The sequence below is a fragment of the Caloenas nicobarica genome, chromosome 3 (assembly GCF_036013445.1).
Source record: "Caloenas nicobarica isolate bCalNic1 chromosome 3, bCalNic1.hap1, whole genome shotgun sequence".
NCBI classification, from domain to species: Eukaryota; Metazoa; Chordata; class Aves; order Columbiformes; family Columbidae; genus Caloenas; species Caloenas nicobarica.
In genome coordinates this window covers 2,971,491-2,995,701 of record NC_088247.1, presented here as the reverse complement: position 1 = coordinate 2,995,701, position 24,211 = coordinate 2,971,491, and the positions used below count along the sequence as shown (strand labels likewise).

General features: G+C 40.6%; 1 protein-coding gene across 2 annotated transcripts in view; it reads right to left on the bottom strand.

Moving 5' to 3' along the window:
- MSRA (methionine sulfoxide reductase A) overlaps positions 1-24,211 on the bottom strand; it is a 302,120-nt gene that overhangs the window by 180,478 nt on the left and 97,431 nt on the right. The window contains exon 2 of one of the 2 annotated variants that reach the window (XM_065631686.1): positions 4,390-4,458. The exons of the other annotated variant lie outside the window; for it this stretch is intronic. Coding sequence (XP_065487758.1) covers positions 4,390-4,458 — 69 coding nt within the window. The remainder of the gene's footprint in view (positions 1-4,389; positions 4,459-24,211) is intronic. 2 annotated transcript variants of the gene reach the window in all.

Below are 24,211 nucleotides of genomic sequence, written 5' to 3'. Positions count from 1 at the left end.
CATAATAACTCGAAGTACAACGATAACATGGCTCTATAGAATTACTGGAACATGCTGCTGCCTAATAAGTGCAGAGCAGAAGGTGAACAAGCTTGGATCTGTCTGCCAACTCCAAAATGTCTGTAATTAGATCTTATCAGTTACTTAACATCCTACTCCTGTCTATATTTTGTTTACATCGAGAAACCAATTATCCCATTACTAGCCAGTATATGTCACGCCAATACAACACAATTTAGTCCTGTATTTTAAAAGTGTTATAATTACAAATCTGAACTATTGCCAGATTATACTAGAGGTAAATAAGAGCCTTTCTATAAACACACCATATGTACAGTGCTTCCTCTTAGAGAAATACGGTACCATCTAAAGCACAGTGCATATATAGGTGCTCTGGGATAAACTGGAGTCTTGATCTAGCAGCAGCTGATAGGAAAAATATGCATTTAAAATTCAGAAACGCTGACCAGAAATATTTCTAAGCATAATACAGCAGTGCATTTAAATGTGTGTAAAATATGCAAAGAATTACAATGCTACTGATGGAAATATTAATTTGTTGGAAGTTGCATATGTTCTGCAGCTTCGAAGCTTCTCTTTTCATTTTTTACACCGCTGTCCAAAAGTTGATTTTAGATCCTAAATCTCTTCTTTTCAAAACATTATCAGACCCTTAGTCTATGTTCAGATTTTGACTTTTGGTTAGGTTTTTGGTCAAAATCAGTCACCACAGGCAAAATACTTTCAACTGAAAATACCTATGGCCATAAAAACTACAAGAAAACTTTTTGGACAGACCTTAACTGAATGACTTCTACCTGACCATGCAAAAGATGAACATATAACATAGAGTTTCACCTGTTTCAGTTGCTGAATGTGGGAATACACCCCCTTCTTTACCTGACGTGACACAATGATTTTTGATAGAGCTTTCCACAGTGTCTCCAGTGAGGCTGTGAGCAGAGTCTGTGCACCCCCCGTGCTCTTTGTGCTTCAATATTAGCTGGAAATGGGATTAAGAGATCACTGGCTTGTTGGCATTAAAACATTTCCATTAAAGAGTCACCCTCACCCTTGAGATCTACTTTTTCCATCATCATAGAAATGAGGACGCATCTTTTTATTCTAATGAACAATAGGTGTATCTCAGGCAGCTGAACGACGCTAAACAGACAACCAGAGAACCTCAGGATCATTTAAATAGTCTTTTGAAAACTGCAAGGTTTTGCTCAAAATGGGAAAGCTGCAGGAACAAGGACCCATGTTCATTCACCCTGTACCTTGATCAAAACAAGAAGTCGTACCGTAAAGTAAATAACGCAGTATTAGTAAGAGCATCTTGAAGGAGGGTTTTTTGCAGAAGATGGAGCGATGTAATGCAATCTAACTGCGTTTTGCAAGCGGGTAATAGGATTAGTGTTTACAACCCACCATTACCTTCTACACTGCTATTTTTAGTGGTGAATCTAAAACTATCCAAGCAGTAAGAAAATTCACTGCAAGTAAGCTGTATCTATGAAATCATGTTTATTTACCGTCTTTTAGCTTTCGTAGATATTTTTAAGGGAGAGGGATTAATTCTTAGTAACTATTGCTCTTTGAGACTTGTCCCTGTGCAATCCCAGTTGAAGGATCAAAGGATGGTTCTGGAGAAGAGGTTTGAGAAGCCCTTTCTTGCTAAGATGGAGTCAGAGATTTGACTTATACAAATTACCGGCTCGGTTTCTTCTCCCTCGCTTACAGAGTATACATGGATAGGATGAGGAGAATAATTGCTAATAGATAATTAATTTCTTCTTTGAGTGCTCCCTTTCATTCTCATTTCACCTTGGAGGTAGCAAAAGTGAAGCGTAGCTCCATTTTTCTATACCACACACCAGAATGGGATGCCGATGCCAACAAATGCCAACAATTATCATCAGAGTCATGTTTGTATACTCTTATATTTCAGGTCTAATAGTAAACCTAAGAACATGTAGGTTTTTCATTTATTCACAGCACAGATGGCAGCAGCAGGAGTTTTCACCACCTATCCCAACATTTGCGATCACAGTCTTGTGGCAAATCTAGGGCAATTTAAAAATGATCAAAGTTACCAGGCTTGATAGGAATATAACAGAGCTCCTCAGGAATGATTCAAAATAGGCTGGTTAATAGGATGTTGCGCTCTTCCAATGAAAATCTGCAGGTAGGATATTACTTTCTATGAAATCTTATAAGTTACGTACAATCAACAGTGATATAACAAATAGCAGCACTCACGAAAACACCCACCACAACCACTGAAAAACTGGTCTGACCATCACACAGGAAATAGAGGAGCTTTAAATAAATTAAATAGTGAATCCATATCACATTGTACCAGAACTCACCCTGTCTGCTGTAAGAAATTCAGGGAAGAATCTCTACATCCATCTTAACCTTAAAAACTCAAAAGGTAATATATAATCATTTTCCCCTAGCTCCAAAAAAATTATCGAACAATCTCTCACGCCACCGCTCCAAGAATTTTTGTACATTCCCAAAATCCATAGACAGGGGAATACTGGCAGAAAGACAACAGTGGATTAGAGGAACTTGAAGAAATCACGAGCATAACTGAAGGGTGACACCCACAAACGATTTCTCCTCTTCAACCAGGGTAACTACTGAAACATGAGCTCCACAGGAAAGTTAACACTTATTTTTTTTGCAATAATCACTGGAAAAGATAATTTTTGGAGTAATAAATTAGTGCCCATGGATAACCTAGCACTTTGCATTCCACACAGGATTGCTAAGTATTTCAGATGTGAACGAAACAGAATTGAAAACAGATTAAAATAAACAACTAATTCCGGACAGATTTGTAAACTGTTACTACATGAGAAGTTTTAGACGCTGCTCAGTGTTTTGAAATATTTACGCTACATCTTTGCTTTTTTTAAATTAGACCAGATCACCACCGCTAAGCTCAATGACGGAGAAAATGCCATATCGACATAAGCTACTGTCTGGTTAGGCACGCCACTACCTCTCCCATTCGTATCTGAAGACACGATGATACACAGATTCTCTTGGTAGTTTTCGTTGTGGTTGTTAATAAATTCCGTCTAATCACTCACTAGAATGTGAAATGTATTTAGTATCTGTCTCAGAAACACTCCATACAAGAGTAAAATTCCTAATGCTTGCTCACCGAACTCCCGATTTTATATCTGAAAGCTGCATTTATTCTTTTTGTTACAGTATGCTGGGCATTCATACAGAATTGCTTCTCAGAATTACTGCTTTCCAGGGTACGCCCTCTGTCTTCATATATTTGTTGTTACACACATCGCCTTGTGATAGCTGAAATTTCTATATATGTTATTAGAAGAGGCCCAGGTCAAAAATAGTGATGACTGCTTGATATACCTGACCCGCACTTATGATTTGGAACTCCATCGGGCTAGATGATATAGCAAGTGTATCAAGTAGTAATTTAATATTTACCTCAATATCCCAGATAGATAAACATTTACTATGATACAATAAAATTCGTAAGGTACTTTTTACCATCCTGTAGAAGTTAATAATTTATGTCCTTTTTAAACAATCCAATCTTATGTTTCAAAACAGGGTTAGGAAATTTTTAATTCTCTGTAACAGTAAGTTTTAAGAATAATTGTCATAGAAATCCACTTTTTTTATTCCCTAATAAATTCCATAGGCCTGCCCTTTAGGACTGACATTAGCATATGCTGAAATTTTGGGTAAGGTGCATATCTTGGTAAAAAGCTGGTGATTCTGATCTATTTTAGGATGTTTGTTTCTTCCAGAAATAATTCGTTTCTCCAGAGAATTTCAGGTTTTACAAAAGGCTTTAAAGGATGACATTTTCAAAGAAAATAGCTTAGATACAATGAAATTAAACATCTTCTCACTTACAACTCGCCACTTTTCAAGGTCTATTGGCACCTATTCACAAAGTAAATTACGAAACAGCACGTTTGGTTTGGGCCATGTAAATGGTAACTCTGCACGTACAGTAAATAAAACCTTCCACCTAATAGCCTGAGTTCCTTGCAAGGTCTGGAGAATCACAGATCATCTTCAGAGCTTTGTTTAAACTAACAAATGATTTTACAGGAATTATCATCCATAAAAAGCTACTAATTTGGAATTATTATGCAACAAAATAGGTATAAATTTGCTGTTTGTATGCCTCAGAAAAATACTTTTAGTATACTTCTTTTGGGGCGTGGACATCTCCCAAAATTATCAACGGTTTTAGCTGATTGTAGTGATTAGAAAATGGCAATAGCAGCCCAGATCCTAAAACTCCAAGGACTCAGGCTGAAATTAAGAAATTTGGCATGCAGGAACACTATACAGCTTAGAGCTTTTATTTTAAAACTGATGTCTTACCAAATACGGCCATCTGTGTTCCCTCTGGGAAAGGTTCTACCATTCTGTTTCCATTGACATGATGTTTATCTAAAAGGAAAAAAAAGTGAAAATGTAATAGAAGATACACTTTGCATAAAACCAACTGGTTTTTTTCTTACAGTTCTATTAAAAACTGAAGTCTGATTTATGGAAACTGACTTGTATAGTTCATTAATATTTGGAACTTCAAACTCTCTGAGACTGTTATTCAAAAATATTGTCCATGAGTCACAGAATCGCAGAATCCCAGCCCAGTTGGACTTGAAGAGACCTCTGGAGATCCCCCAGCCCAACCCACCTGCTCACGCAGGGTCACCAGAGCAGATCACACAGGTCGGTCCAGGCGGGTTTGAATGTCTCCAGAGAAGGAGACTCCACAGCCGCTCTGGGCAGCCTGGGCCAGGCTCTGGCACCTCCCAGCAAAGAAGTTTCTCCTCATGTTCAGATGGACCCTCCTGTGTTTCAGTCTGTGCCCGTTGCCCCTCACCCTGGCGTTGGGCACCACTGACCAGAGCCTGCTCCATCCTCTGACACCCACCCTGAGATATTGAGCCCATTGATCAGATCCCTCTCAGCTTCTCTTCTCCAGCTCAACAGCCCCAGCTCTCTCAGTGTCTCCTCATCACAAAGATGCTCCAGACCCCTCAGCATCTTTGTGTCCCTCCGCTGGACTCCCTCCAGTAATTCCTTGTCCTTCTTGAACTGGGGAGCCCAGAACTGGACACACAACTGCAGATGGGGCCTCCCCAGGGCAGAGCAGAGGGGGAGGAACAACCTCCCTCCACCTGCTGCTCACACTCTTCCTCATGCACCCCAGGTCCCATTGGCCTCTTGGCCACAGGGCACATTGTTGGCTCATGGTCACCCTGTTGTCCTCCAGAACTCCCAGGTCCTTCTCTGCAGAGCTGCTTTCCAGCAGCTCAGCCCCAACCTGCACTGGTGCCTGGGGTTGTTCCTCCCCAGCTGCAGGACCCTGCACTTGCCCTCGTTGAACTTCATCAGGATATAATCTGGACATGCATTTCAGTTTAGTGGTTAAGACAAGTCAGACAATACTAATGTGACACACACGTTACAGAGCAATATTGAGTAGCAATTGCTGCCAAAGGTGGAGTCCTCTTGCAAGCAGAGAAATCATAATTCTCTGCTGCTAGGAGGTGTTGGTGCTCAACCACAAGCTTTTTTATATGATCAAGCAAGAACTACGTGCAATTTCTGCACAAGTGTGGTGGTTTGACCTTGGCTTGCTGTCAGATGCCCACCCAGCCGTTCTCTCATTCTCCCCATCAACAGGACAGAGGGAGAAAATATGATGGAAAAGCTCGTAAGTTGAGGTAAAATATAGGGAGATTCCTTACCAATTACCATCACAGGCACACCAGACTCGACTTGGGGAAAATTAATTTAATTTATTGCCAATTAAAACGTGTTTGGAAAGCGAGAAACAAAGACGAATTAAAAGAATGCCTTCTCCCCACCTCCCTTTTTCCTAGGGAAGAAACTTCACTCCATCCCCGATTTCTACCTTTGGGCTCACGGGGCTCTTTCTCACACTTTTTTCCTCACACCTCACTGCTGTGCCGTGTTCTGCCCTTTCTTATAATATATATATTTTGTCAATAGTAACGGCAGCGCTGCTGACGGTCTCGGCTGTGTCCCGTGGTGGGGCCAACGCTGAGCCGGCTGGAAATGGCGGGAACCGGCCTCTCCTCACAGAGGCCGTCCCTGCAACCCTCCCACTACCAAAACCTGGACATTTACACCCAATACAACCAGCAATGTTCACTAAAATGAATATTTATCCAACATACTCTAATGCCACGTACATTCATGACAGACCATACAGAGTTTGTCACAACTTGGACTGTTTTAACATTATTAAATTACTGCCACCACTGGAAACCACTGTAACAGATCAAACTTAATTGCTCTTCCATTAACTAATGTTTAATCAAAAAGGGGAAAGAAGCATGAAATGCAAACCAAAACATGTCATGCAATTGTCCTCAGTGACTTGGAGCCAGCGGCACCTTCCAGCTCCCACCGTGTCTCCACCGTGAAGATGTTTTTTACACAGGACACTTGCTTTATGCTATGGCCAAATTTCTGCCATTTTTTCTTAGAAAACTCGATGTATGGAGGACTTAGTGCTAAGTTAACATTGGACTTGGAGATCTTAAAGGTCTTTTTGAACCTAAATGATTTTAAGACACAAAATCAGCAAAACTGCATCCGCTGATTTAATGGAAACTCAAAAGCTGGTATATTTGAGGTTTACTTTAGCTGAACAGTCCTTTTCTAGCCACTGTGGATATCCACTCTCAGGTGAAAAATCATTTTCTCAAGAGGGCATCTGGACTCTGGGAAATCTTCTGGCCTATGGAAGCTGACAGATGAGCTACAGCTATCACAAGCTGCAGTTTAAAACTAACATATATCTTTGCACAAGTACACAGGAGGACCTAAGACACGAAGTATTTGCATAAAGGCCAAATCAAGATTGAGACTTTCAGTCTTAAGGAATACAAAGCATACAGGAAAGCGCAATATTCTGGCGTCTCCAGTGCTCGCAGGGATTATTTCTATGCAATAAAATAGTAGAAGCCTGACTTTACTCCCTCCGTGACAAGATGGCTCCCGTGGGCTAAAAACGGCTTGATTTCCAAACTAAATAATACATTCTTAACAACCCAATGTACTTCTCTTTCATTCCAATGTACTCTCCTGAGCACAAAGAAAATTCTACTGCTTGTGATAATATAGGCTTATCATTATCTTTTAACTAGGGTTGTATGTATAACCTGGAAATGAGCTCTCCAACCTCCAAATAAAATAAAATACACAGATCCACAACAGAATATTCCCAGTCCTTTCCACTGGCATCCCCACATTCATTTCTTGATCTGCTAAGACTCATTGTCCACAGTGGTGGAAAGGGAAAGGGAAAGGGAAAGGGAAAGGGGAAGGGGAAGGGGAAGGGGAAGGGAAGGGAAGGGAAGGGAAGGGAAGGGAAGGGAGGAAGGGAGGAAGGAAAAGGAAGGAAAGAAAAGGAAGGAAGGAAGGAAGGAAGGAAGGAAGGAAGGAAGGAAGGAAGGAAGGAAGGAAGGAAGGAAGGAAGGAAGGAAGGAAGGAAGGAAGGAAGGAAAGGGAGGAAAGGGAAGGAAGGAAGGAAGGAAGGAAGGAAGGAAGGAAGGAAGGAAGGAAGGAAGGAAGGAAGGAAGGAAAGGGAAGGAAGGAAGGAAGGAAGGAAGGAAGGAAGGAAGGAAGGAAGGAAGGAAGGAAAAGGAAGGAAAGAAAAGGAAGGAAGGAAGGAAAAGGAAGGAAAGAAAAGGAAGGAAGGAAGGAAGGAAGGAAAGGGAAGGAAGGAAGGAAGGAAGGAAGGAAGGAAGGAAGGAAGGAAGGAAGGAAGGAAGGAAGGAAGGAAGGAAGGAAGGAAAAGGAAGGAAAAGGAAGGAAGGAAAAGGAAGGAAGGAAGGAAGGAAGGAAGGAAGGAAGGAAGGAAGGAAGGAAGGAAGGAAGGAAGGAAGGAAGGAAGGAAGGAAGGAAGGAAGGAAGGAAGGAAGGAAATCACCTGAACTCAAACTACAGGTTTCTGTTCACAAAATACTTTTGAGGAAGAAAACCAAGAGATTTGCTCAGTACATGCGTGATTTCAATTCCTGTAGTACAGAAACTGGTGAGGAATAAACAAGGTCAAATTAAGAACATGGGATTGCCTTGTGAATTCTCTGAAAAAAATATTTTTCATTAACAGGGAGGCAAAGCACAGTGCTAATCTCAGCTGGCATCAAACATTTATCAAAAGTCAATGACGGGGGAAAATCAGGGTTATGTTCAGCTGGGGCAAGAGGTGCCATGAAGTCAATTGTTTGCATTTAGGAAGATTAAATGCTTGGTGCCACCCAAGCCAAGAAAGGGGTTTTAGGAAGGAAATTGTTGGGATTACTTCCAGAGTGGGAGTAATATGACCAGCGCCACCCAAGGTTTCAACCTCGTTAGCTATAGCTGGTATTACTAAAATGATCTACAGCCATCCGAGATGAGCAAACAGTCAGAAAAATTATGAAACCTCACGCAAGATCAAATAAACTAACCCTGCCCTGGTCCTGATAGCTGCCTTCATTTAAAGAGTGAATGACATACATGATGTATGAAGTAGTTATAATTTCAAATGGTGAGGCTTTCAATATATTAAAATGAAAATTAAACTTTTAGAGGTGAGATGGGCTTGAATGAAAGTAATATTTTCAGGGGTCTCAAATTGTCTTCCAGTGCCTTCAGACTTTTGTTTAAAAGATCTCAGCCAGATAAAATAATTCATTTTCTTGTCATCCATACTTTGTTTCACAATTTTTCCAGTACTCCCTGCCCTGATGCACTAAATAGTTAAAAAAAAAAATTTAAAAGGACTTTCAGAAAACATACATTCAACCTTAGAAAGAAAGTAACAACACATAAAGATAAAAAGCCAACAAGTACAATTGCAGTTTGCAGCTTTTTACTGAACAGTTTTTCTTGTGAAAATATAAGCTTTAATTCTCACCCACAAACTGGACTGAGTAGCTCCAGAAAATCAGAAATACTTTGGCCCCATGCAATTAGGAAAAAATTAGAAGGACTTTAACTTGCCAGCAGAAAGAATAAATGCATTTCCAAGCTTGTCGTCATTCCAGAGACAAGGCCTTAGGATAAGGGAGATAAAACTTGTTGTTACAGAGACAGGGAAAGATTATCAGTGAACACTGAACTGGCTCTGAGAAGTTAAGTGTCACCCTAATACTCTCAATATTTATAGGGTTAATCCTTCAGTGGACAATAACAGCATTCAGGCACTTGGAAAAGCAGAATTGGGAGGGCACAGATGTCTTCATGTCACCTTCTTGATCTTCAGGGTTTCAACACAAAGCCAATCATTAAGGAATAAAATCTTACTTCTGTTTTATTGATATTCAAGCTGTCGGCATTTTCATGAACATAAATTCACAATCAAACAACAGGGGACTGCGTCTCAAAACTGCCAAATGCTGCTACATCCTTAATTGCAAGAACTCGCTTCTACCATTTTTCAGACTACGTCTCAGACGCATCTTCAACAGACTTTGCTCCCTGCTGAAGTTTGGGCTGAAAACAACACGTATCCTGGAGGTCTTGACATTCAACTTTAGCTTTGGGCAAAGTCTCTGTTAGAGAGGTGCAGTGCCTGGCTCACTCTCCTTAGATTCTCTGGATTTTTATAGAAATAATTCCTCACAGATCCTCTGTATCGGCGAAACAGCATAATATGTATAAAAAGATAATCAAAAGTTGCTAAACGGGTCTTCGATATTCCTTTGGCGTTATTCAATCCTTGCAGCCTGTGGCTCAGTTTATAACATAGTCCTACAATTGCCCTTTGCTAAAGATTCACTAAATTCAAGTAAAGTTCTGTCCGCGCACGGATTAGGTTATATCTGTACTAGTAAACTATTAAAATAAACAATTCATAGCTAGAAACTATTTGAGACACTGTTAATTAGCCTCACTGAAATCATGTTGGATCCTATCCTGACAATTTAGCAGCGTGGATAATCAAGTTCCAGCACCTGGACCTGTTCTCTGGCACATTTAAATTTATTAGTATACACTTAATTTCTCTTCACAGTTCCATGTGTATCGATGGTATCACAGCAGTTATAGACAAATTTAACAACAAAAGATGTTCAAACGGGAAAGTTTTATAAAAAATACGTCCTTTCAAACCAGCCTGACTTACATTCCAAACAGATTCACTATTCTGCTGTAAGCCCAGAGGAAATTTAAAGCTCAGTCAAATAAAAACTCGCTGTCGTTAAGTCAGTTTCCTAATAAAGTCATTGCCACAAAATTTATAGCACTTATCAGACCTTTAGCAGAACCGAACGTGCATTTATTAGAGACTGAAGTTTGTGCTTCTTTCTTAAATATAAAATTAAAGCGCTGGTCTGATGCAGAGCAGCCAGTCACACAAAGGTGAAATCCTCCCTCATAGTACAGACGAAATGAAAGTGATACCAAGAATTAAATCAGCACTGCAGAAAGCCCGTACAAAGCATTTTGCACAACTGAAGATACCCACAGTCATTAATGAACCCGAATTCTCTATTTGTGGACCCAAATGAAGCTGCTTAAAAATATTTGGCTTTCAGGGAATGCTGATCCAGCCTTGAGTGAAAATCAGAAATGTTCTGCTCTCAAAATATTCAGTCTCAAGCAATCACGGCAAAGATTTATTTTTCATATTAGAAAGAGATTCATATGTTCTTCATATTTATCTTTCGATTTTTAAACCATTAGGGAATATTTAGACTACATATCCAAACTTGTTTTACCAGAGGAGCCAGAAAGTTATTATTTTTCAATGAAAACTGAGATTCTCACATAATCAAATTAATCCAGGAGCAGGGGTCATATTTATACACAAGGACTGTTAAGCACAGCCAGGAATTGAATTGAAAATAGCTGATTAACCAATTACCATGAGCCTCCTCCATCTCCTACCAGCGCAAACACGACGGGTACAGGGGGCGAGGGAGGAACTTCCTAAAACAAATCAACTACTGTTTGAACAACTCCATTCCCTTTTTTTTCTTTTGCCTTAAACATCTTTTCCTACACTTTCCATCACACCACCATATTTTTTTTTCTCTGTTGGCTACACCAAATACTCACCCAGCGGTGGAAATTTCAGACAAATAACAGAGAAAGCAGGTTAAGGGATACAAAAAGGTTGCAAAATGTTACTTTTATAACTCAGTGGTTATTATTTCCAAAAGTGGCATAAAAGTCATAATATCTATCACAAGAGTCGCACTGAAGAAACATAAAAACCCTGCTGACTTTCCAGGGTATACGGCATGTACGTATAATATTTAGTGTAGTCGACATATTCATTTTAAACAAAATTTTGGAGGCAATAAAAGGACATAAAACTTAGAGCCAGGCCTGTGTGGAAAAGACTGATTTCATCTGAATGAAGAGGGGTGAAGAAAAATGTTCAGCATTGAACAAGCAAGTTATTTAAAAGCCTCCTAAATTTTGGATGTGAGAGGAATGTGTCACCCAGAGTCACAACTCCCACCTCTCTAAAGCAAAGTAATGAAAAGTAGGATGACAGACACCATTCGAAAACTCATAACATGGAGACAGACTGATGGCACTTCACTGTCACCTACAGCCGCTATGTTCCTTTATTTAAAAATTCATTGAATGCCCAACTTTAACTTCGGTGTCGGAGTCTGTACACTCCAAAAAGACCAGAGACGACATCAGATTCATCGTTCCGGTGATGGCCGAGAAGGTTTTACTGCTTTAGGAGAAGAGAGAATTATCAGCAGCCTGAAAACTGATGTAACGACAAATCTACCCCGTAGCACAAGACGAGCGAAGGGCTTTGTAAGAAGTCAGAAATTCAGAAAAAGCTCCTCGTGGCAAGATTGGGAACCCACTGCAACACACACGGGTTGCCAGGCCTGATCATCCCCTACTGCTTTTTCATATAACACTTGTCACTGCTGCGCACCATCAATATCCAGGACATAATTGAAGGCCAGTGGGTTTCTTTTTTGTCTTGTAAACAAGAAATTATCTAATTTTTATTTCCCGTGAAAGACTGCAACGTTTAGAAAAAACGGTGGAAGTTTGGCAGTGCAGTGTTACCATTTAATGTGTAGTGAGTGAAAGGTCTGTAAGTGTCACCAGAGAGAAGAAATCCTGAGCTAAAGAAGACTAAGGAGCAAAAATAAGGAATTCATTGCCTTTGGACAAAACTTCAACACAGGTGACACATGAAAACTCAGTTCAAAGAAGCGAAATTATCCTTACTTATCAGTATTTTCCAAAAAAAATATTTCCTTTTAAATTTAACCATCAGACCATTTAATTTGACTAGTACATGTCGACAGAGAATGAACTAGATACCTGTTCATTTTTTCAAATACTCGTATCCTTTAATATAACTATATTTAAGTCCACAGGCAGCACTTACTTGTTAACAATGTACATTTCCATTGGACTACATGGCCTGTGGAATTAAAGGACAGTTTCAAATGTGTTATTCACATTTTCAAGCTTAAACTCACTCAATATCTTTAAAACAGAACTCCATTTTGGGATATTTACATGTTTTCTGATGAGAGCTTCATCGCACTTAATCCACCCGGCTTAGAAAACAGAGATCTGAACTTCATTGTATTTGTGCCTAAAAATGAGTAAATTACCTGATCCTAAAAAATTCTGCGCTTCCAGAACTTCTGTTAACTTGATTTAAGGCCACAACTGCACCTATACTTTTAAAAAAAACAAGTCATTCATTTATATATCTCAATATGAACCTTGAAGCCTGACTTATTAAACCCAAGAAGGTGGGGTTTTTTTCCACTGTACGTAGCCCCTCCTAAATCTTTTAACAGTAATTTTAAAATATTTTTTTAATTACTAAATCTCTGATAAATCTTTTAACAATTGATTCATCCAATTTGAAGTCAAGCTCACTAAATTCTGATTTGAAAGCCTCGTTTTCCACGGAGCCAGAATTTTCTGGCCTATCATTCTCCATGGGCATGGCTGATAGTTTGATCAAAACAGTTCTTTTGATTGCTCTGTCAGTTATTCCAGGAGTAATCTTGATAGTTCTTTCAGACAAAAGCATCAATGCAAAATTTTTCACCATCTACCGACTGCATAACCCAGAAGATATTTCCTTTAAAAAATGGTTTCGTTCTCTAACATGGTATTTGATGTTTATGCCAAGATGAGTTACGCATGTACGATATACCAAATTATCATCTATGAGGATTTTATAAATTGTACAAGGATTGTTCCAGTAATTAATACTGAACCAGATCCTTACATCTTCACATAGAGGGGAAATCTTTCACCTTATTTTTATCCATCCCCTCTCCCAAGATCTCTTGGATATCAGAAAATGCTTTTGAGATGGTTTCACAACGATCTGGAAAGGAGAGGGAAGCGTCGCTGATAAGAAAGCTTGTAGGTAGCGCTGTTGAAGGAATAGGAATTACCTGCTAAATCTCCCCATTTCCAACCTAAACTGTCGAAAATCACCCTGTCCCTGAAGATGGAGCCTCTCTTCATCATTCTGGGGATTTCGAAAAGCTACTCGACGGAAAAAATCCATGAAATCACAGCTTCACCAGGGCAGGCTTGGCTCGAGAGGGAAAGGGCAGCTCTACTTCAGGCCTTTCTGGAACTAATACTGGTATTAGATGTGTAATTTATGGCAGAATTTTGTCCATAAATTCTTCATGGCTGGTGATGACATAGCAGCTCTTCCTTATTTTCAGGTCTAGTTGAACGAACAGAACTGTCAGTTCCGCAAGCTCCCGCATAATAAGAAAATCTAACGTCATATCAGACGAGACCCAAAGTGTTATATTTCCAACCACTTTGCCCCGCGAAGGATATTTTCAGCACAGGGACATCGCTGCCCAATCTCAGCCATTTCTGCTTCCAATTCTGACAAGTCGTTTAGGTTCTCAGCGTCAGCAGAGAGATGGCGTACACGATCTGCTGGGTTTCTCTCACCTCTCATTTCTGTGGTTCCATCCTCCCTCGGTCAGTAGAGATCAGCTGTCAGTTCATTGCCAATTAAAAAGAGAGGTCAGCTACATCATGGTAATTCTACTATTTGTAGTAATTGTGCTATTGTTCTCACATGGTGGTTTCCAAAATAGCGTGATATCATTCAATGGAAAATTAAAAATTTTGTTGAAAAATAAATAACTTTGCTTATTAAAATTGGTCAGGAAAGGAAGAGCGGTAGCTGAAAATGAAACGTATTCTGGAGATGATGCCTCACAACGTGACACACTGTGTTCTGCTGCATCCATTCTATCAAACAGATTACTACACAGAAACCGATTGAGGCTACAAAATGTGATGCGTCCTAGCACAACGTGTCAGTTCAGACCCCAAAACACTTGGACTCCTCAAAGAACATTGGTTTTAACAAGCAAAGATGAAACTATCGCACACCGATTTAGTTCTGCAGTTCTGGGAAACGTACCAACAGGAATGGCAGGCAAATAAATTTTCGAAAACGAAAATGAATTCATTTCTTAGAAGAGGGCGGCGGAGATGCGGAGGAGGGGAAATAGCGGTCTCGCAATGTCCGATCTGCCGGGGTTTGCAGCTGAGCGGCTGCACAGCTGCGGCCGCGGCACCGCGCTAATGGGAAGCAGCGTGTGGCGCGGCGCTGGACCACGGGGAAGGATGCTCGGCGTGGGAGGGCGGACGGGCTGCAAGGTCAGAAGAGACCGTGTGTGCGATGGGGACGACAGGAGCACGCGTGTGGTGCGGGGGAAAGCTGGCTGGAGGGCTCTGAATAAGACCTGAGAGACAGCAGATGTCTGTACTGGGGGTGGGGTGGTGGGTACGTGGCAGCTGGGACAGAGGATGGCGGGATGCGGGGGTGAAATGTGAGGATCGGGGATATATTTGAGGGATAGGTTTGGAGGAAAATATCCTACAAACTACAATAAAAGACCTTTTGCTTTCAAGGAGACAAAGCCACGTAGCATTATGCATAGAAAATTCATGAGACCCAGACAAACAACGCCGCTCGTGTCCTGATCCCCGAGGGAATGGCAGGAAGATGCACCAGGGGAGGGTCGGGTTGGACATGAGGAAAAGGTTCTTCACCCAGAGGGTGCTGGACACTGGAACAGGCTCCCCAGGGAGGTGTCCCGGCCCCAACCTGACAGTGTTCAAGAACCATTTGGACAACACCCTCAGACACAGGATGTGAATTTTGGGGGTTGTCCTGTGCAGGGACAGGAGTTGCACTCGATGATCCTCATGGGCCCCTCCCAAATCAGGACATTCCGTGATTCTACGACTGTACCCACATGTGCTGCGTGATGTATTTTCTGATTCTCTAGGCCAAGTGTTTGAGTTCTGGGGTAGACACATTAAGGTTAAATTAAATATGCTTAAATTGGGATTCATGCCACTTGGCTTTAGTCATCCACAATGGATATCTCCATCTGAGTACTCAGCCTTGGATCCTTCTGTACTCTGGAAAGAACCAGACACTTCTGTGGTGATTCATCTGACATATTTTGGATGTTTTTTATTCAGGATAAAATGAATCATATTTAAAAATGTCGGTTTCTGAGCACTGATTATAAGAAAACTCGTGACAAACTCAGATGAATTCCACCTATATCACCTGCGGTAATATCACTGAGATTTATGATCTATTCACTGGGAGGATTATATGTACCTGTGTGTACATCTGTATTCATTAAAATATGGCCTTGACACTAACGGACATTCTGGGTTATGAACTAGGACAAACGTTAACAGTAAAACATACGATCAAAATAGCAAAGGAAACAGCAGCAGAGGAAAATAACAATCCTACCTACCCTGTTTCCCTGAAAATAAGACCTACCCCTAAAATAAGCCCTATCATGATTTGTCAGGCTTTTTGAGGATGCTCGAAATATAAACCCTACTCCAAAAATAAGCCCTAGTTACAGTTCATTAAAAAGTGAATTTAAATAGTGTCCAGGCAGCTATACATGTCAAAAAGTAAGCATCTTTTGGAGCAAAAATTAATATAAGACCCTCTCTTATTCTTGAGAAAACAGGGTACAAGAGCTAGAAGGTGGTTTGTCTCACAAGCAGTTTTGCTGCTATGCTGGGGTAATAGACATCTAATTAATACGTTCACCCAGCTCAGATAGGTAACACAGACAGAAACATATTAGTCACACACAGTAGTCAACTCCTGTGGTATTTTGGGGATTGTCACAACATTTCACTTCCCAAAAATTTAACTCATGGAGTTACAATATAATATAAAAATCTCAGTTTTCATTTTTAAAACCTATACTTTTCAGCCTGCCTGTTGGGAGATTACAAAAACAGAGATCACCTACACTCAAAAATTAAAAATTAAACATGCGATACAAATACAATTTCTCCTTCTAAGAAGATACGCATCATTCAAGTGTTCAGGATTTTATCTTCCTAATACCTCTACCATACAGCTCCACTATAGAATCATAGAATCATTTCAGTTGGAAGAGACCCTCAGGATCATCGAGTCCAACCATAATCTAACTCTAGCACTAACTCATGTCCCTAAGAACCTCGTCTAAATGCATTTTAAACCCCTCCAGGGATGGTGACTCCACCACTGCCCTGGGCACCCTGTTCCAATGCCCGACAGCCCTTTCCATGAAAAAATTTTCCCTAATATCCAATCTAAACATCCCTGGGGCAACTTGAGGCCATGTACATATAAACTTTTTGTTTAGGTTCTCATTATGTCCCACCTTGACTGCTAAAATATGCTTTCCAAGGAGCAATATTCCCAAGAGTATTCCTGCAAAGCACACTGTTCCAGTCCATCAGTTTGACAGTGTCACTCCCCTCTTCAACTTGCTTCTCTACCACGCCAACAGAACTTGCTTGTCTACCTTCAAGGTCCTCCTGACCAAGACTTCACTGCCAACCATCTTTCCTACACCAGCTGAATGTCATGTTCCACCTCTGATCATGCTGAGACACCAGCCATCACTTTTGACACCTTTGAACAACTTGTCTCATCATTTCTGTGACACTCCCCCTCACAGAAGTGGGAGATCCTCATAAACACAAAACAGAGCTACCTCCTTGTTTCCTTCCATAGACGAAAAATCTGACACTAGTCAGTCTGCTTGTATGTAATGCCCAACGCCAGGGTGAGGGGCAACGGGCACAGACTGAAACACAGGAGGGTCCATGTGAACATGAGGAGAAACTTCTTTGCTGGGAGGTGCCAGAGCCTGGCCCAGGCTGCCCAGAGCGGCTGTGGAGTCTCCTTCTCTGAGACATTCAAACCCGCCTGGACCGACCTGTGTGATCTGCTCTGGTGACCCTGCGTGAGCAGGGGGGTTGGACTGGGGGATCTCCAGAGGTCCCTTCACCCCCAACCAGCCTGGGATTCTGTGATTCTGTAATGTATAGTCAGGTTGCCAGTATACTGACCTAAAGAGATTCCAGCTGCCTGTCAATTCTGTATCATCATGTGGTAACCCAAATAAAAATAATAAAAATAGAGTCACATTTACTGTGTGGAACCCAAAGCATAGCTTTTGAATAATTTGGATTGATAATTATGCTCTTCTGCAAAAGAACAGGTCAGTATTCCCCCATTTGAGAGCACAGAGCAACACATCACCTTTTTTTCACTCCCTGTAATGATCAGCAAGGCACTGAATGTATAGAAAAAGCCCTAAACCTGGCCAGAGTGTGGTATTGAGTTATCCACATAACACAAATAATCCGTGTCATCTCTAATGTTATCGCTTTTCAGGTAGCACCCGTAGCATCTGGTTGTCAGTGCAGGAATTGAATGAAGCTGATGAAATACAACTGGACTTTATTTCAGAATTAGAGACAATGCCTTTCAAAAACCTACTTGAAACCCTTATCTAAAGCAGCCTCAATAAGAATATTGTCAGACAGGCTGGAAAACCAAGAGATCCAAACAAAGGATGATGATAAACACGGTCTAACGGAGTTGGGAGGGGATGTCCAGTAGGGTGTGGTAAGGAGGTTTGTTAAGCCTGGGTTTATTTAGCAGCTTTATTAATGATCTCAAAGAAGGGGTGAAAAGCACATGAATAAAACATGCACTGGATGCTCAACTGGGACATCATGTGTACACCATGAAAAATGAAAACCAGCACAAAGCTCTAGGCAGAAATTCTGCAGTGAAGCACAGAGAGATGCAAAGTAGCTCCAGGAATATTACCATTTTCTTATTATGGAAGAAGAGCTTGTGCCCTCATCTTTCTTGAGGAGAAGAAAGGAAAAAAACTGTCTAAAAGGGCAGGGACCACAGCCTGAGGGAAGGACGCAAGATTAACAGGAGAAATAAATTCTTATAATGGCCGGGGATTTAATCTCAGGTGGTACAATTCCTGGCACTGCTTGGCTCAACGGCTCCTTGCTTGTGAATCAGCAACGTAAATGCCAAATTCTAGGCTAGCCTATGCAAAGAAAAGCTAGGTACAGAAAACAGTGCAGACCTAGTGGTAAAATACCGCAAATTGCTTTTAAGTACGCTGGGTTTTTCGATAACTTCCTTTTACACGTTAATAAATAACCTCCTAAATGTGACTTCTGATTTAGGACGCTGACTTTCTGAGGGTTCAATCTGAGAGCATTTAGGTCTTGTGCCCATTGACATTGGGTATCTTAACACTGACAAGCTATTATTGATTTATGTTCTCAAAATTAGACTCAAGACAATTTTTGCCAGCCATTCGCATGTTCGAGGTGGGAAAATCCCTTTGAAATTCATGGCTGGACATGGATTTGTAGCTAAATAGTACAGCAGTGGCATTTCAAGTCCTTAATTACATATGTAGAGGTATAACTGAAACGATTTTTCCTGAGGAGAGACTCATAAAGAGATACCGCTTTCTCTGTGTAGATTTCTTTGACTAATACTACAATATTTTAATATTGCACTAGCACGTGCCATTCGGGCTGATGAGATCCCTCTAAGTGTAACTTCTTTGTTTTTTTCTGAAATATAATACGGAAGAGCTTGACCCAGGAAAGGTTCCTCTCACCCAAAACAAAGCACGTGCATTAATGGGGAGAAATATTCAGTATTGAACAATTCATCTGCTTTTAGGCATCCACATACAGAAGAGACGAATCTTATCCTATAGGTGACTCTTTTCCCCCATTAATACGAAGGTGGTAGAGTCACCATCCCTGGGGGTGTTTGAAAAGCATTTAGACAAGGCTCTCAGGGACATGGTTTAGTGCTAGAGTGAGGTTATGGTTGGACTCAATGATCTCAAGGGTGTCTTCCAACCAAAATGATTCTATGATTCTATCCTCTAGTGGTTAGCTCAGATAAAGATATCTCTATTGGGTCAAATTAATTCCAACCAGGCTGTCTGATTTCACTTAACTTAGAGAAGCAACACCAAAGAAAAGCCACTCTCATACTTTTCTCTGTCTACTCATTCATGCTCTGTACCATTAAAGCCCTTGATTCTTCCTTGCACAAATGTCCTGTTTTATACCAGTTTTGTATTTGTTCTCCATGAAAATGGTAAAAAAAAAATCCAAGAAGATTTGAAGACTGAAAATCCAAGAAGATTGATGATCCTAGCCAGTGAACAACCAGGTCTATTGTGATTTTTGTATCTAAAAATTCCGACCAACACGTGCCATTAAAACTTTACAACATCCCAGGAAGGTATTATTATGCATATTATACCAATAACACAATGATGGGTTGAAGAACATCACCGGTAAAACGTTTGATGCCCAGTCCCTTATACCGAAGAGCTTGTCCAAATCCCTCTCCAGCTACTTGGAAAATGGTGTTTATTGGGCTAATAAAACCCAATGGAGGGAATTCAACAGTCACTCTCTATTAATGAGTTAACATCACTCAGTCACCTACAATTTGATTTGTCTAAGGCCCTGAGATTTTAATTTGAGTAATACTTCTATTAATTACAATGTCTAATAACAATGTCTAATTCAGACATCTGTTAAAAGTATGTAATGTTAATCTATTGGAAAATCTCCAGCAGTGCTCAATTAAAATGTTCCCCAGTTAAGTTAATGCATATGATTTGTAATGAATAGCAAAATTAGATACTGTTAATAAAAATAATAGCAAATTAAAAACAATAAAACCTTGAGTTTAAGATTGACAAAATCAAAGTTGCAGAATTTTTCATTAGGTGGTAGAGCAAGAATTTCTCAAAAGGGGATATTTTTACATCAGTTTGGGAGCCCACGTTGCAGAGCACTGCCCTAAATTAGCACCTACAGGAAGTATTTGTTGCACAAATCACTGCAGGAAATAGTATTAATTCTTACTTATTAGATTTTTCTGCCTTCAATTGCAGTTTTCCCTCACAAGATATTTTTCCCATCCCTTAAATACATGGGCTCACCTGGAGGCCTATATTTGGCAAGGTGGGTTTTGCTATTTTTAAATAATAACGCTGCTTTGCAGCCTATCTGCAGTCCTGTGAGTTAAATTGAGAGGCGAAACAAACATCTGAACACTGTCGTCATATTATCATTTCTGTGCCTGACTCCGTGTCTCCACTACGCCGTTACTCTGGGTTGGTTTTTTTTAAAAAAAGGGATCTCTATGAAACCACGGCAATGAGGCACAGCCCGGTTTGAGCGAATCCTTACAATACACCCCAGTCCCTAAAAGCACGACCGACATTTCTTTTTTTTTTGCCTTGTGAAGATGTCGGGAGCTTTGAGCGCGAAGCAGCGTGCAGGCCGTGATAGAATATCTCTCTCATCCACGTTCCCCCTCGACGGCGGATTATCTGCCCAGCGGTTGCGTTCGGCTCCAGTCAGCTGTCAGTCAGCAGATGAGCAGGAACGGTCCAGCGCTTCTTCCTCTGCCCTTCACCCATCTGACAGTGATAAATGACCAGACCTAATGCTCAGCCGAGCTTGACGGGTCCAGGCCTCCCCTCTCAAGCTGTTTCAGACAAAAAATTAGCCTTTTTTTCTGGTAATATCCCCCTGTCGGCACAGCGAAGGCAGGATGGGGGAGCGCCAAGGTTAGGCCGACCGGCCTTTCTTTTTCGAAACAAAGGAATTGTGGTTTTACGATTCAAAGAGGAAATGGCCTCAAGCTGTGACAGGGGAGGTTTAGATTGCATATTAGGAAAAAATTCTTCCTGGAAAGGGCTGTGGGGCATTGGAACAGGCTGCCCAGGGCAGCGGTGGAGTCACCATCCCTGGAGGGGTTTAAAAGGTGTTTAGACGAGGTTCTTAGGGACATGGGTTAGTGCTGGAGTTAGGTTATGGTTGGACTCAATGATCCTGAGGGTCTCTTCCACCTGAAATGGTTCTATGATTCTATAATCTGATGGCAAAAATCAAGATGAGAACAGTGTTATAGACCACCTCAATGAGCACAGTCATTAATTATTTTCTTCAAAGGTTGGATGCGTCTCACTCAAAACTTCAGAAATGCACCTCAGCCTTAAATATAGTTATCCCAAGTGCTAGTCCTTTTTGTGAAACAACATCATGATATTGCTTCTGTCATTCTGTCTGGAGTGGATGGGGATTCTAAAAAAGCCAATTTTTAAAATGGAATGGAAAGCAGTTACCTCAGTTAAAAAAATTTGCTGCCACGCCATCTTGAACAGCTACTGCAGTTTAAGGCCGAAACTCTATTTCTTTAGTGACAAGAAATACATCATAAAATATTTTGTACTTAAGATTTTTTTTTTCACTTTTATCTTGAATCAGATAAATTACTCCAGGATTGTAGGCTCAAACTACATTTCTTAACTGAAGCCAGTGACTATCAAACACCAAACTAGCCACTGACCACTACGAAACCATACCCACAATTAAAGTATCCATCACGAATAGACGCTTCACAATAAACTTCCAGTTCACATTTTGTACCTTCCAAAGTGCAAAAGTGACTTAGGATGAGATGCAAGAGGATTTGAAATGAACGAAGATGCGTTTGGCTGTTCAGAAAACCTGAGCTTAAGTGACGCAGTTCTCACAGGGTGCCAGGGTTAGGCACTAAACTGTTTGCATCTTTATTGTAGCCTTGCTTGCTGTCTACATGGCATCTTAACGATAGTTTCACGGCACCTTTAAGCATCTCTGCTTTGAAACCTGCCCTCTTAGAGAGCAAAATTTCATTTTCGCGCTCAAAGCTCCCGACATCTTCACAAGGCAAAAAAAAAAGAAATGTCGGTCGTGCTTTTAGGGACTGGGGTGTATTGTAAGGATTCGCTCAAACCGGGCTGTGCCTCATTGCCGTGGTTTCATATAGATCCCTTTTTTTAAAAAAAAACAACCCTCAAGAACCATTAGATACAAACATCTAATACGAAGTTTATTCACTTCTGAAATCAACCCTGAAAGGCTCAGAAGAGTTACACTACATTTGGGCTGTCCAGCATTGACTTTTGAGGGAGATGAAGCCAGGATGAAGACAGAAGAGTGGAACAAAAAGACTGTCTCTGAGTGGTGAGATCACCCTCAACACACCGGATGATTTATTCACTGTACATAAGACTTTCATTGACTGTATGTCCACTATCTGGATTTCTTTACCTGGAAAAAAAAGTGCATTCTGGTAGTGATTTGTAAAGTCTCACATTAAGAACATCCACATTTATAGCACTGAATCGTTTGACGGAGATGATGAAGCTTCTTTCAAGGTAATGAGAAGAACAAGGTGCCTCTTTTTGGGGTCGTCAATCATCCTTCCCGGTCCAAGGCATCTCCTTTAAAAGTATTGTATTGCCTAATTTGAGAACGTGAAGTAGACAGACTAACTATGGCCTTTAGTGCTCCCAAAAAATTCGCTAATAAGCACATTATATACAGAACTTTACTAAAACACCATTTGTAGAGCGAAGACAGCAGCTTTAATGAGTGAAAACACATTTAGCGGCCTTCACCTGGCCTTTGTGAGCATCGTACACACCATTAAACGACTACCCAATCTAGAACAATTAGATATAATTGGTACTGAAAGCTTAGAGGAAATCCGGAGACGGAATAGCAGGGGTCATGTCACGGGGGCTCGAGCAGAGCTGTGGAGGAAGGAGGCAAAGACGAGGAAGGATGCAGATTGACAAAGCCATACAGGAAAAAAAAAAGAGTATTTGATTAGAAAGGGTCTTATTGCATACACCGGTAGAGTTGTAGAAAAGTTGGAGGAGGGATTGTTCACATATGTTTAATTAGCAGCAACCTATGACAATGCTAAAATTTAGTTTTCAGCTCTGAACTGCCTTCTCAATGAGGTTCTTTCTGTCTCTCCATTGACTGTGGAAGAAGAAACATGGGAGATTTTATTCCTTTATGCTAAAGTTAGTTCTATGAATAGCCTTACGAATCGCAACAAACTTCAGCTGAAAGCTAGAATTTATTTTGAAAATGAACATTTTAACCCTTTATAGCAAGAGATATAAACAAATAATGCATGTAGTGATAGGCTGGTAATTCGAACATGATTCAACTCATTCTAAAGTAGTCATCTAAAATATTCGAGTCATACCTTGGGGACATTTATCTACCCCGTGACTGTTATGGACCAGTGGTGACCAACTCAGACAGCAACACCTGTACTGGGAGCATCTGCATTTTGGCCAAACGAATCTGACATTTTTTACTGCTCGCAAAGAAGTCATCTCCACTGTAGAATCTAATTTCAATATAATCTTCCAGGGAATCCTGTTTTTCTAAAGAATGTTCTGTGAGGAAAAAAATGAACACATCAGGCCCCATGGAAGTGCACACTGGGTTATTATGGAAGAATTAGTTGCACCCCAGCGTTTATTCTGTTAGCAGACACAATTCCATAACTAACAGTGAAACACACTTTCCTTACATAACAGGAATTTAACCTTTCTTCCAACCAAGAAAAATAAAATATGTTATCCAAACATTCCTTTGAAAGCAGAACCAATTTTCTTAAAATGTCCTCCTCTTTCTCCTAACTTATAAAGCTCCAGTTAATAAACTGCATCTTTTTAGAAATTTAGCATTCCTTCCAGCCTTCTTTTGCTCTTAATAACAGAATTTGAATCTTAGATCTATTATACACTGAAATTAACTGACATATTGAGCTTACATTGTAATTGAATAAATTGGGGTGTAATGAATTTAACCATTATTGCATCAACTGCTACGGATAAAGCACCTCGAGCTCTCATCCGTAGCTCAGGGCAGGATTGTGCTACGTGGTTATGGTATAAGATACAATTCGTTGAATCACTATCAT